The following is a 14113-nucleotide window of genomic DNA, read 5'->3' as shown; positions in this document are numbered from 1 at the left end:
AGCACCAAGCTGGGCAAGGCCAGCCTCGGCCAGCCCTTGCTTAATAACGTGACGATTCGCTTCCCAACTTCCCCCTGAAAAACAGCATAATTAAAAAAGCCAGCTTCCTTGCTTTTTGGTTTTTTGGTGTTTAAAAAAAAAAAAAAAAAGTAGAGCCTCAGCATCGGGCCACCCCCCCCCCCCTCCACCCCCCCCCCCGGCTGAGAAATCCCGCGGCGGCTTTCCCCCTTCCAGGGCGCTTCCGCTATTTCTGGGCAGGGTGAAGCAACGCCGCCGCAGTCTCTCCCCGCCCGGGGAGGTGAAGGCTTCGGCTCTGTCCCCTGTCGCCGTCCCTGTCCCCGTCCCTGTCCCCGTCCCGCTCGGCTGGCAGCTGCGGGGAGCCCCCCTGCCACCATGGCCGGCCGCCTGCTGCTCCTCCTGCTCTGCGCGGCGCTGGCGGACGAGCTCCGTGCTGAAGGAGGAGGTAAGGCAGCAACTTTCTTTTGTTCAGAAGGGGAGTCAAGGGGTCTAGGAAGTGGAGGATGTCCCCTCCTGACAGTTTTTGGGGGCTGCCATGGAAACGCCCAGCTGGGGGCTCAGTGCCCAAAGCAGCAGAGGGCTCGGCTGCGCCCCTGTCCTGAGCTGCGCCTCGGCAGCGGGGAGCTGTTGAGGGACACCTGGGGCGCCCCAAAATTGCTGCTGGGTTTCAGCAGGGAGGTGGGGATCCGGGGGGGTCCTGAGGTGCTGTGCCTTGCCGTGTCCCCCTGTAAAATGGGGTCTTTAGCGCTGGGAGGACAGCTGCCCGCCAAGCGGGGTGTGCTGGAGGACGTGGGGCTCCAGGCGGGCTCCGCTGGGTGCGCTTGGCCATGGGCTGGGGCGCAGGGGGATGAGCACGTCCTGCCTCTGTTTGTGCTGCGAGGGTCAACATCAAAGTTCAGGACAGAAAGCCACACCGTGTGGCTTTTCAAAAGGCATTAACTCTTCCTTCAGTGAGTCAGCCTACTTGGGTTTTAAAATAAGGTCCTCTGCAGGTTGCTGGAGTGTCCTACTTGAGTTGACCAACGCCCATTGCTCCTCTGTGTTTTCAAAGAAGGATGACAGGAAGCTTTGGGAAGAGAGCAGCCAGCCTCAGAAGACTAATCGGCTAGTTGAAGTTTACAAAAACATCTTCTTACAGTGATGATGGGGAGGCAAAGGAATAGAGTGGCAATAACCCCACCAGCTGCACCCTGTCACTTTCCCATAACTGCAGAGAGGGATTTAAGGACAAATAAGACAGTGGGTGAATGAACTAACAGTTGCTGAGCTAGAAGTTACAAGCACTTTCTGTAAGCCTTCCTTGCAAGGAGCCTTTTCAGAGTAAGTAGGACTCCAAAGTACACATGGGCTCTGTGGTAATGCTTAATATAAATGGCAGTAGCAGAATTTGGCTCCCTGTGGCTAATCTACCAATTTCAGTGGAAGCAGAGTAAGTCTCCTCCATAGCTCTTCACAGCATATTAAATTATATCATTTCTGATCAACTAATTTACTTATTAGTGCATTGAGATGCATGAAGAATGCTCCAGAAGATACATGCGTGCTGCCCACTGAGTGTGAGCCTTCAAGACCCACCTGCAGCACTGTCTTCCACACTCCAGTCTGTGATTGGAAAGTATTTTTTCCTATTTAAATTTCAGGTGTGTAGAACATAATTCAATGCCAGCTTTCGGGCTCCACAAACTTCCCTAAAATGTATGCTTTTTACAGAGTAATTGGCAATTTACCTACTCCAGTTTTGTTGCTGTTCTTCCTGTCTGGTAATGTGTGCACAGGTTACTGCAGAGTAACAGGGCTGCTCGTGCAGCCAACTGGCTGAGCTGAGTTTCATGCCTCTGATCCTTCAGTTTTAATCAACGGCTACCTGTGTCTTAAACTTCAAGGCAGGAGATCTCACGTGTGACACCAAGCTTCAAATAAATAAATAAATAAACAGCAATCTGACCTCAAGCTGTACTTTCTTTAGGTGCTAAAGCTGACATTTGTTTGCTTCTGTTCTTCATTAAATCTTTAAATGCAGCTCTGCTTGCATACTTAGTGGTAAGGTAAGAATGCTACAAAAGGTAATTAGGAAGTGATGTTAAGAGGGAAGGAAAACTCCGGGGTGGTGCAGTGGGATTTGGGGCAGTGCAGGACAGTAGATCTCACACATGGGCAGTGTCTTTTCTGAAGGTGGGAGTGTGAGACAGCTCTTCCCATCTGTCAGTAGAGCCCCATGCTGTTTGAAGTCACTGCATCATGAATTTGTGTGGTGGTTAGTTTCTGGACCATAAGCCCCTGGAGCAGCCAGTGGTGTCGCTCAGTTGTCAGATTTAAAACCAAATCAAGAACTGCAGTCTCCCTGGCCTTCAGAGTGGCAGGGAAAGTCATTCTGTTCAAGACTGGAGTCTAGAGCAGGAGCAACAGAAATATAAGCCCTTGGCAGCAACCTGCATGTTCTTATTTTCAAGACTAACAACAGCAGGACAGAATTTTGCGTGCCTTTAGTTTATCTTGAAGCTGCTGATTCTGAGAGAGATCCTGAGACGTACCAGTCTCTGTGAGGACTGACTTCACAGGTAACGTTGCTTATGGGTGGAGTGGTGAGAGGGTCTGTTTGGTTTTTGTTTCTACCTCATTTATTTCTAATGACTTTTTACCACCACCAAATGTAACCCAGCAATTGTATCATTTTCTCTACTGTCTAGTATTCATCAAGAAAGAAAGTGCTGACAAGTTCTTGGAAAGAGCAAGACGTGCTAACTCTTTTTTGGAGGAAATGAAGCAAGGCAATATTGAAAGAGAATGCAATGAGGAGCGCTGCTCTAAAGAAGAGGCAAGAGAAGCCTTTGAAGACCAGGAGAAAACTGTAAGGATGAACTAATACAAAACATAGGCCTACATATTTCATGTTTACAAAATAGTATTAAAGTCTTATGAGCTGGACGTCAAAACTTAAAAGTTATTGTTGATCGCTTAACACAAAGAATAGGTAGTGGTTTTGACTGTAGCTGGAATTGCTAAGGCATACGCATATGAAAACTGTCTTAGTTTCTCTCTTGCAAGGTCAGGCCAAGTTAAAGCTTCCATTCTTTTACCTGTTCTGATCTGCCTAATTGCCATTGTAAGGTATTTGACCTTTAAATGATTTAATACCCCTTGTGTTAGAACTATTTTCACCTTACCTGTGTGGCATAGCTGACTGACATGACTATATTTAAGAGAAGGAGAGTCTGTGGGAAGGTGGGGATGGCAAATATTGACTTGGAACTTCACGTGAATCTTTTTCCACGTTTATCTCAAGAAGCTTTGCAGGGCTTATCATTTTCTGACCATCTTTCCATCATTTGAATTGACAGAATGTGTATTGTGGACAATTCTTATATACCTTAACGTTAAATTGCCCACGTGGAATGAGGTTTGTACGTGTGGCTCTTGTGTCACCTTCCCTACCCTGGAAGCTGCTTAACTTTACCTAGAAGTATGAGCAGTTTCCAAGCTAAAGGGAGACTTAAAGAGATGGGGCAAGGTGAGGGACAGGTAGAAAAGGTAATATTTGAAAACTTGAAGTGACTTGGTGGTAGAGGGGAATTGGGAACCTTGGCTGTATGTAGCTATGTGGCTGTTAAGAACAGCCCTGAAACTGGAGTCAAGGCTAGACTCATTTCGCTGTAGAATTCCTGGCTGGCCAGAATGTTCTTGGAGTGGCCCTGAGGTCACCTGGGTGAGGAGTCATGGATGCTACACCAGGGCACTTCAAAGCGTAAAGGTTGGCTGATCAATAGCAGAACCAGCACAGCCTGTTCTACCTGGTGACCAAACCTCACTGTCTTGGCCAGACAGCATACCTGGAGTCCTCAGTGAGAGGAAAAGAAGAACAGAAATTGGACAAAATATTTTCAAATCTCAGGATTTCTGAGGTCCAGCTTCATAGGGCTACAGAGGAAGGAGAATGAGAATTTGATATTACAGGAATGTAAGTAAATTCGGTCGAAGCCAAGGGTAAGATACAGGTATGCTAGAAATCAAATGCCTTATGCTGAGTGGGTCACATTAGGAAACCCCTAAGGAGTTTCAGGTATTTCTGAAAAATGCATGAGACTTGTTTCTCTTGTTTCTCTTTCAACTTGTTTATGGTTGGACTAGATGATCTTACGGGTGTTTTCCAACCTAAATGATTCTATGATTCGCTAGAGCTGGCCACTAGAGATAGTTTAATCATATGGTTTTAATTAATTAAACGGCAATATCAGGCTGCAAGACGCTGTATTTGCCTGTAACTTAAATATTTGTCTGAAAATTGTTAGCTGCAAGTATCTTCTCTATGAAAGCTCTAATATTTTTCTGAAGAACTGAATTCAGTAATTCTCATCTAACTCTTTTTGTCTTCTTTTATTTCCCTCTCCCTGCACCTACCTGTAGGAGGAATTCTGGAACGTCTATGTAGGTAAGGAACACCCTGCACTTGTTTAGAAAATTAAGCTTCCTTATTGCACGATGAAAAAGGATGCACCTCTTACATAACCACTTCCTGCTGCCTTGTTTACTCTTCTCGCTGTGGGATGCCCTCACTTTTGTGTTTCCTCTGAAAGAGGAACCTGATTGATTTACAGCCTTGCTGTTGCTTGAACCCAGTCATTTCACTTGAAGGCAAGGTTCGGCTGCCTCCAATTCCTGGGATGACCTTTGTCATCTCAAAAAAGAATACTGACCTAGCAAGAAGCAGGAACTGGGCCTCTGGCTCTGCCAATTAGTTATCCTCCAGAAGGTCAGCCCAGGATGGGGGAGTCCAAGACGCAAAGAAGAAGAGGGTGGCACTTACATGCTTTAGCCAGCACAACCTATTAATCTGCATTGCACAATTTCTTGCCAGTTTTATGTCACCTTGCATGTCACAGTGTTGTTGGTTCCTGTAAAGTAGATCATTTGGTGGAAAATGTTTTCTACAGAACCGTTTGGCATTCAAGGAAGACATACCAGCAGATTAGCGGATACTGTTTGTCAGTCTTTTCTGGTTTTTCTTTTCTTTTTTCCCGAAGGTCTGAGTTGTACTTATTAGGGTTCTGTTTTTCATAATCATTTTACATGTGCAGATTTTTAATGTATTAGTGTTTGGTAATGCGTTCTTCTGGAAGTATGTGTCCAGCCCACATGTTAGGAGGAATACTTCAAGAATGTAGACCAAGGACTGCTCAGCTTTGTCTCTTGAGTCTGCAGAAAATTGAAGACAGTTGCCGCAAAGAAGATGCAAACTTTCACAATCCTCTAAGGAGGGGGATGAAGTCTGCAACCTAAAGGGTGAAATTTCAAGCAAAGCCTGCGTCAGTGCTACAGTGAACAGGAGTGGAAAATTTCATGAGAAATCTCATGAGAATACAGGCAGTGGGACATCACTGCCAGTGCTCTTAGCGGAAATGCCAATTTCATACATCTTAAACCACAGTCCATGAATTGCTTTATTGGTGTTCAGAAGTTCTGAAAACCACAGCTACCCTCAGCAAAGTTACTAGAACAATTATGTCTTGTTTCCTTTTTTAGTGGGGGGATTCTGCAATGTTTTTGTGCAATATTGATACATAACTCAGTCACACACCAGCAACTACAGTATAGGGGAATACTGTGCAGTAGGATGCTGCTTAGCTAAGACCACTACAGAATAGGGCAGGCCTCGTGTGTGCCTTTCTTTTGCTAAATGGTGGTCTTGCCTTCCCACTGTTGAGGATGGACATTAGTCTTCCAGCACCTCCGTGGTGGGCCTCATAGGCTCCAACAGAATTTGGAATGCTGTTTGTGGCCACGTTCAGGTACAGAAGGGATGTAGAATTGTGGGGGCAGCACACAAAGCCCAGCAGATGATCCCTGTGGCAGATGTAGCTGCAGAAGATGAAGTCACAGGTCAGAGGCATCATGCAGGCTGCAAGCTGGATCTCTAGGATGAGCAGTGTCTTGCATCTTGTCTCCTCTGTGGGCACTGCTGTTCTTCCAGGTGCTCCAGACAAGAGCGGAACAGGTGGCAGCATTCAGAAATATGTAGGTTGTGAATCTACAGCAATGAATTAGCAAGCATCAATTCCCCAGATATCCTGCTTGTCTTACCACACACTCCAGAAGAGCCTGGCATCATATGATGCAGGAATACCTTTGTTACTGCAGGTTGCTGTATGGGAGAGATCGTGGTAGTGAGCATCGGTGCAGGAGTGAGCTGCCTTTGTGAGGGTGGGAGAAGGGGCTGCTATGTGGCACATTCCTCCAGATGCAATGCAGCCTCCCTTCCCTACTTGTAACTACATTTGTGAGGTACATATGGCTGGGGCCCAGGGGCTGGGTCAGCCAGTCGTGTCCAGGTCATGGAAAGGAAGGGAGGTGGCAGAACTACGTTTCAAATGCGGAGATCCCGGCTTAAATACAGGGAGAGTGAGGTAAGAGCTAATTCTCTGAGGCCTAAGCTCACACCTCAATAGATAAAATGGGACAATTTTGGTACTGTAAGTATGAAACAGGAATTTGGCCTGCACACGTGAATTTAGCAGAGCTTTGTAAACATTTTTTTGTTTTCTTTATCTTCTGATTAATATGCTGGTATCTGTTACTTTAAATAAGCAGCACTGCAGGCAAAACACATGCATGTGGGACGAGATGACCTTTAAAGAAATAATAGTTGAGTTGTCATTATTATGTGGAAATCGCAGGGAAATGCTTTAGACAGTAGTTGCAACATGGAAGTGTCCCATCTGCTTTTACAGTCTTCACTGTAAATGATGTACACTTGGACAAGCAAGTATGAATTTATCTTCTTAGAAGAAAAGTTGTAACTATACAGTAGCCACCAAAAGCAGATTGCAAAACTGAAGATATGTATATGAATCATGCTGACTTGGAATGACTGCAGTTACTCTTGCTTGCCTGAAATTTGGCCACTCACAGGGCATATGTTTTAAAAAGAACAATGAAAGATTGCTTGTGAAAACTAACCCCCCTTCAGAGCTCACTGAAAATGCTTGCTCTCTTACAATTTACTTTTTTTTATTTTTTTTTATAGATGGCAACCAGTGTAGCTCAAATCCTTGTCACTATGGTGGACATTGTAAAGATGGAATTGGTTCCTACACTTGCTCCTGTTTGGATGGTTATCAAGGCAAGAACTGTGAATTTGGTAGGTTTCTCCTTTAAAGAGCTGTGGCAATAAATTTACCAGGTTGCAGAACCATAGAGAGTTAACACTCCCTTAACAAAGATCAATTGCCTCTTAAAAAAATGCACAGAATAGGATGGCAGTCAACAGTGAGTTAAAAGCCAGTGCCAGAAGCAGAAAGCCTGCTGGCTCTACAGCTGGATAGTATTAGTGAGTGCTTCAAATTTACACTTGCTCCAAACAAAACCCTCTTAAGTATGAGAGTGCCTCTTTACATGAGCTTGAATACCCAAAATATGGCAATAAAACTAAGTTATAATATATTATTATAACGGATATCAAAGCTTGGACTCTGAGCTCAGAAGTACATCCTCCCTGCTCAGCTCACAGCAGTGAAGAACCAAAGAAAGCAGATCTCAGTAGATGATGCAGAGACTTTTTCAGCCTTTCAAAGAACCCTTTTCCTTCATATCAATCTGTCCTGAGTCTCACATCTGTGCCCTGCAGCTACTTTCCTAATGGTGTCACTGGAGTGTGTATTGGTTGCCCAGAAGAGTGGAGGGTGTGGAACTGAAGTTAAGAAACAGGACAGAGGGGAATGATGAGGAGCTGATCTTTTTAGGGCAGGAAGGATGAGTCATGTGAGGATTTATCAATAACTGCACTTTCGTGCTAGTGGTTTCAAAAAGCTAGAGCTTTTTGAAGCTCACTGTGACATGGCCACTGTGCGCACTTGGGCTTAGCAAGTATGTTTCGTGCAATATATGTGGTTGCTTTGTAAGGCATAAGCCAAAAGTTAGCCACTCGTGCTGTTACTAAAATGGGTTTCAGGTGTTTTACGGGGGGAGCTACAGATCCTTTTTAAAGAGTGCAATTTAATTTCATGAGATCTACGAAGTCAGTGTTCATTTACTTCTTTTTTTCAAACTTACCTCTTTTATAGTCATACCAAAGTACTGCAAAATAAACAACGGTGACTGTGAGCAGTTCTGCAGCATCAAAAAAAGTGTGCAGAAGGATGTTATGTGTTCCTGTGCAAAAGGATATGTTCTAGCAGAAGATGGAAAACACTGTGTTTCATCAGGTACAAAGTCACACGATAAACTAATGGCAATACTGGTGAGGCTTGTTTTAGTTAAAGAATGTGTTTTTGAACTATCAGTGTTGTACGTGGCATAGATTTAAGACTGAGGCCAACCAGTTGGTTTGTATTTTCGAAGCCTTCATGTGTGAGGTGATATGATGAACTTCTCAGAATCTAGCAGACAGAGAACCCTTTGCAGGTTGCCTCTCACAGAATTTCCTGAGGAAATAAATTGGAAAGCTATAGCTGTATCTTGTTTATTTGAACACTAATACTCCATATAAAATAGCAGCTCACAAAAACTTTTCTACTTTTGATTTCAGTTGACCTAATCAAATAGTAACTGCTGACATTTAATAGTTAAGATTGATGCTATTAGAAGTGCATTCTAATTGTTCCAAAAAATGGGGAAAGAGGGATGAGTCAACTGTATGCTCCTGACTTTGTTTTTTATATCCTTTACAACTAATGATGAATTGCCGTCATGAGCCATATTCCTAAAATAGAACACTGTTTCCTAATTAAGATGGTTTTAATAAGAGCTAATACATGCATATAGCAATGTAAACAATTGAAGATGACTTTAAATACTTTGAAAACACTGTCCAGAGACTGAACCTACAGAAGAGTTTTAGGAGTAGCAAATGGCTTTCATTTTTTTCAAACCATATGGTCTTTTTTTGCATCTGCCTAGGCTTTCTTAGTCTTGAAAACAGCTGCATAACTGATTTATTGAGATGGTGTTGTCAAGTTTCATCTTGTATGGGTCTTTCTTCTCTAATTATAGTATTACTGTCTTTACAGTAAAATATCCTTGTGGAAAAGTTTTTGTGAAAAGAAAAAAAAGGTCTGTTATTTTACCCACTGAGAGTAGCAATGTAACTAGTGAACAAGATGGCCCCTTCCCAAATGGAACAAGTCTGGAGGAGGACATTGTTACTACCACAGAAAGCCCAACCCTCCCTCCTCGCAACGGATCGAGTATCAAGACTCCATATGTCGATACCAGGATAGTAGGTGGTGACGAGTGTCATCTTGGTGAATGTCCATGGCAGGTAAATCTGGGGTTTGTGTTCTGCATGTAAGCAGCACGTGTTTCTGAGGGAAGCTGTGCAATTGTTCATTTAACCTGTTTGCCTTCTGTAGTACGCTGTTTGTAGCTGGAGTTGCCTGAGTTGTGTTAACTTGGGTGCTTAGGTGTATTGTTCTGCAAACTGCAGCCTTAAAATGTCAAAATGAAAGGTTTTATGCCATTTTAGGTGGTGCTGCCCGTAACCTGTAACCAGACAGGGCTTTTGAGTGATGCTGGCCCAACAGCGTTCTCTTTGCAGCTTGTGTTCCAGTTCTGTCCAACCATAAGCTGCTTGTTCTGGCAGAGTTGTCCTGATTCTGCCTTTCTTTCTCATTCTGTTCAACCTTTCTGAGGCACAATGACTTCCCTTCTGTTTCTCTGAGTGAAGTGCATCTTGGAGTGCTTTTCCATGTTGATCTGCTCATTCACTGGGGCCATTAGGGTAATAGTCCAGTTCTGTATGGGACTAGTGTTGTGTAGATCTTAGAGGTAAGAGGAGGTGCCCAGGGTAATGCTGAGCACAAAGCTTAAACCCTTTTAGCAGGTTCCTGATCTATGGCTTGGACAGCACTACCCAAGCTTAACTGAATCAACTTTTAGCTGCAAAAGCCATGACCTGGCAAACTTGTGCGTATGCTGAGGAGGTTATTTTCAGACTCAGAGCCTCTGTTTAGCATGGAGTTATGCTTGCTTGTTCTCAGTCTGGACTGAGTACTTAGAGGTCTAAGTTTGGACAAAATCCCAGTGCTACATAATGGCGTAGAACCACATGCTGTTCGCCTTTGTCCTGCACCTTTCTTCCCTGTCCTCTAAGATAGTAGTGCCTTTAGGCAGTATACCTGACAGCTTGTCAGAGACAGCGCTCATTTGCTTCACAAATATGCTTTCATAACTAAGTTTTCCTCTTGAGTTCAGACCAGCGAAATTAAGTTCCTGTCTTCTGCACGCTTGGAGGGTCAGACAGGAACAGAACATGGACAGGAATTCTTTGGGGTAGTAACTCCCCCAGGATGGGGTGATTTGGGAACTGCATGCTCCTTGCTCAGTCAGTCAGCATCTGGTTCATGGAAGATGTTACTAAAAAGGTGCACTGTGAGGTGGAGAAGTAAAACCACTATGTCACATAAAGATAGCTGAGACTCTGTAACAGGACATACCAATCTGTAGCAAACGCACATATGTATGCAGTACCAGGAGAAATCTGCAGAGTGGTGCATACTTGCTGCTCTAATATGCATATATGCAGTCTGCAGAGAAAGCAATTACCTGCTTATAGCTCATTGAAGTTAAACTGCTCTTTTTAATTCTGCACTTATCCTTGTTTTCTCCCACAGGCTGTTCTGATCAATGAGAACGGGGAAGAGTTTTGTGGCGGAACTATTTTGAATGAAAATTTCATCCTTACTGCAGCTCATTGCATGAACCAATCCAAAGAGATCAAAGTTGTTGTTGGTAAATGGCGACTTATTTTATTCCAGTGATGTCTGAGCATGCGTTGCAGACTAATTCTTTGGGCTTTAAAACCGATATTAGATGTACTCATATCGCTTTATTTATTATTAGTTTTTTTTTGTTGTTGTTGTTGTTCTGCTTTCTATCCCTTCCTGTTATTGCAGGAATCCTGCTTTGTAATCACTGGGGCAGATGATGTAGAAGGTGACAATGGTGCATCCATTTCTTCTTTGCCAGATAGTTGGAAAGGATTAAGAACAAATATTCTAGAAGTGTTGGCTAGCACTGCACTCATCAGAGCAGTGCTTCTTCAGGAGGCTCATAATTTTTCCTTGCAAGCCTGAAGCATACCAACTTGTTTCTACAGGAACACTCAGGAAAGCTATGACACACCGGCTAGAGGAAGAAGAAACTTGCTCCCATTAAGTCACTGCTTCAGTTCTGAGGCATGATAATAGATCAACACAACTGTGTGTTTGCCCTGTTTTAGTCCTGACCCAGACCAGTTTCTCTTCCCTGATACAGACCTGGCTCAAGCAGCTGTAAGAGTTTCCACCCATGTTTGCATTAGTTTAGCTGAATCAGTTTATGCTGATTTACATAAACTGTTACAGAGATCCCCATTGACAAAACCTTGAAGCTGAAACTGCATCCAGGTGCTGCTGATAAGTATTGCAGTCCACTCTTACAGTTTACTTGTAAGGTATGAAGACTTAGGCAAAGTAGTAGCAATGGGAATACTCATGTCCTCTTTTATCAAGTCTTTATCACAGAATCACAGAATCATCTAGGTTGGAAGAGACCTCCAAGATCACTGAGTCCAATCTCCAATCTAACAGTAACAAGTCCTCCACTAAACTCTACACTAAGCTCTACACTAAGCTCTATCACTAAGCTCTACATCTAAATGTCTTTTAAAGACCTCCAGGGATGGTGACTCAACCACTTCCCTGGGCAGCCTATTCCAATTCCAGTTTATTTTTTATACTGTCTCCGTATTAATGACCCTTTTAATAATCTCATTACAGGTGAAGTGGATAGAGAAAAGGAAGAACAGTCTGAAACGATGCATACTGTGGAAAGAATACTTGTTCACTCTAAATACATCGCCGAGACTTACGATAATGACATAGCCCTGATAAAGCTGAAGGAACCTATAGTACTTTCTAAGTACATTATCCCAGCGTGCCTCCCAGAAGCAGACTTTGCTAATGAAGTTCTGATGAACCAAAGGTCTGGGATGGTTAGTGGCTTCGGGCGTGAATTTGAAGGTGGAAGACTTTCCAAAAAACTTAAAGTGCTTGAAGTCCCCTATGTTGATAGGAACACTTGCAAGCAATCCACTAACTTTGTGATAACAGAGAACATGTTCTGTGCTGGTTATGATACAGAGCAAAAAGATGCTTGTCAAGGAGACAGTGGAGGCCCCCATGTAACCAGATACAAGGATACTTACTTTGTTACTGGAATTGTTAGCTGGGGAGAAGGATGTGCAAAGAAGGGCAAATACGGTGTCTATACCAAACTGTCCAGGTTCTTACGCTGGGTAAGAACAGTCATGAGACAAAATTTGTAATGGTGCGGTTCTCAATCCTTCTGTTAGTGAACAAGGTGCAGGTTCTCTAATGGAAACTTTATTCTTTTTTTTTTTTTTCCCCACATCTGCTAAATGAGCTGTCTGTTTGCTCAAGTGATTCCACCAGAGGCTCCTGGAAATAATATGAACCCCCACCAATCATGATGAAAGTGGGAAGACCAGGACTTTAGTCCTCTAGTGACTTGTACTGCAGCCAGCTGGCTCAGTAGGGAGTTTGTTCCTACTGGAGCTTTTTAGCTTCTACCTGTGGATGTTTTTAGAAGATGAAGGGAGCATGGAAGCTTCCTTCCAGGCAAAAGCTGAGACACAAGTAAGTATTCATCATGTGTTGCTAAATAACCACATTCTACAAAACTGCCTGCTTAGGTCACAGCAGCTAAATAAAATGTGGTTTTGCTTTTTATGGATTGTACTTCACTCTAGTTTAATTTGAACACTTGTTTTCTGCTCCTTCAGAAGAAAAAAAAAAAAAAAAGAAAAAAAGTGCATGTTCACTGTTTCCTGTATCATGATCTGGATTGTGTATGGCTGAGGATCAGAGAGGTCCTTGCGTGTGCAGTTTTTCTAGGTGCTACTGTAAGGTGCATTACTGATGTATATCAGCATCCGAAATAAAACATTTTTTCTTTTTTGTTCTTTTCTTTTATTCCCTCCAGTCAACTTACACATATATGAAGACAAAATCTCATTTGAGAGTGAAAAGAGTGCATGCCCCTAAACAAGTGTGTGACACATTTCACCTGCCTTATGTCAAGGCTGATGAGAAGGTAGAGAGTGGAGGGGGGAATTTAAGACTTCCACTGGCCTAAATAGCATTAAAGGGCAAGTTAGATGCCAAGATACTGATTTCTTAGAAAAAGGCAAACATCCAGTGATTTCTCATGTCTGTTCAGATACTACTCTGCTCTGTGCTGTAAGGTTTCCTGGCAGTATCTTTACACTCCTGTTGTTTTGTACGTGAAGTCAAGCGTTCCTCCATACTTTCTTCTTCAAACCTTCTCAGCCTCAGTCCTAGTCACAGAAATGATGTAGTAATTTTCAGTGGAAGGGACATATTAAAGCCATCTGGTCCAACCCCATGCTTAAAGCAGGACTAACATCAAAGTGAGATCAGGTTGTGCAGGGTCTGGTCCATTCAAGTTCTGAAAACTTCAGAGGCTAAGGTTTTGTTACCCTTCTGGGCAACAAGTTCCTGTGCCTTACCATACTCATGGCTAAAAATTTCTGATACCCCCTGGGAATTTTCCTTGTCGCAACCTCTGTATGCTACCTCTTTCCCTGGGTAGTTCTTGGAAATGTTTGGCTCTGTCTTCACTTTAATCCCCATTTAGGCAGTGGAAGACTGTTGTTAGATCCCCCGACTCTCCCTGGCTAAACAAACCCAATCCCCTCAAGCCTTTTATTGTACATCATGTTCTCTAGTCCCCTAACCATCCTGATGGCCTTTCCAAGGCTCCTCCAACCTGTTATGCTGCCATGCTGTCTGAGGTACACTGCATTTTGCCAGACACCTGCCACTTATCTCTTAGAGTCTGAGTATTAAATACTGGCTGATTTCATATAGCAGGTGCTGTGAGCAAATCAGGTTGAAAAGCTAGGAAGACAACACCACACAACACCAAGGTATTGCTGCAGTCAGCAGTAAAAGCAAGCGAGAAGAACTGCAGGTTAGTTACCCCAAGGTGATGGTCTCCACCTGCATAAAACCTCAGCAGGCTTACTTAAACGTTTGTTCAGCAATGTTAGATCCCTGATTTCTTCTGTCCACTGGGTTCCTGT

General features: G+C 43.5%; 1 protein-coding gene across 1 annotated transcript; it reads left to right on the top strand.

Annotated features, from left to right (window-relative positions):
- The first annotated feature begins 209 nt into the window (after nucleotides 1–209).
- Nucleotides 210–12965, top strand: F10 (coagulation factor X). The gene is made up of 8 exons (XM_013197425.3): nucleotides 210–463; nucleotides 2706–2866; nucleotides 4420–4444; nucleotides 7037–7150; nucleotides 8073–8213; nucleotides 9018–9268; nucleotides 10620–10737; nucleotides 11766–12965. The coding sequence occupies exons 1-8, from the start codon at nucleotides 394–396 to the stop codon at nucleotides 12311–12313; spliced, it is 1428 nt and encodes a 475-aa protein (XP_013052879.2). The 5' UTR covers nucleotides 210–393; the 3' UTR covers nucleotides 12314–12965.
- The last annotated feature ends 1148 nt before the right edge of the window (nucleotides 12966–14113 follow it).

The sequence above is a fragment of the Anser cygnoides genome, chromosome 1, assembly GCF_040182565.1.
Source record: "Anser cygnoides isolate HZ-2024a breed goose chromosome 1, Taihu_goose_T2T_genome, whole genome shotgun sequence".
Lineage (NCBI taxonomy): Eukaryota > Metazoa > Chordata > Aves > Anseriformes > Anatidae > Anser > Anser cygnoides.
The sequence above is the reverse complement of the archived record's forward strand: the minus strand, read 5'-3'. Positions and strand labels throughout refer to the sequence as shown.

Excerpts from the sequence above, each read along its gene's own strand:
- F10 (XM_013197425.3), top strand. The coding sequence starts at position 394 with ATGGCCGGCCGCCTGCTGCTCCTCCTGCTCTGCGCGGCGCTGGCGGAC. Across the intron at positions 464-2,705 it reads GCTCCGTGCTGAAGGAGGAG|TATTCATCAAGAAAGAAAGT; the intron begins GTAAGGCAGCAA and ends TCTACTGTCTAG. Across the intron at positions 7,151-8,072 it reads AGGCAAGAACTGTGAATTTG|TCATACCAAAGTACTGCAAA; the intron begins GTAGGTTTCTCC and ends CCTCTTTTATAG.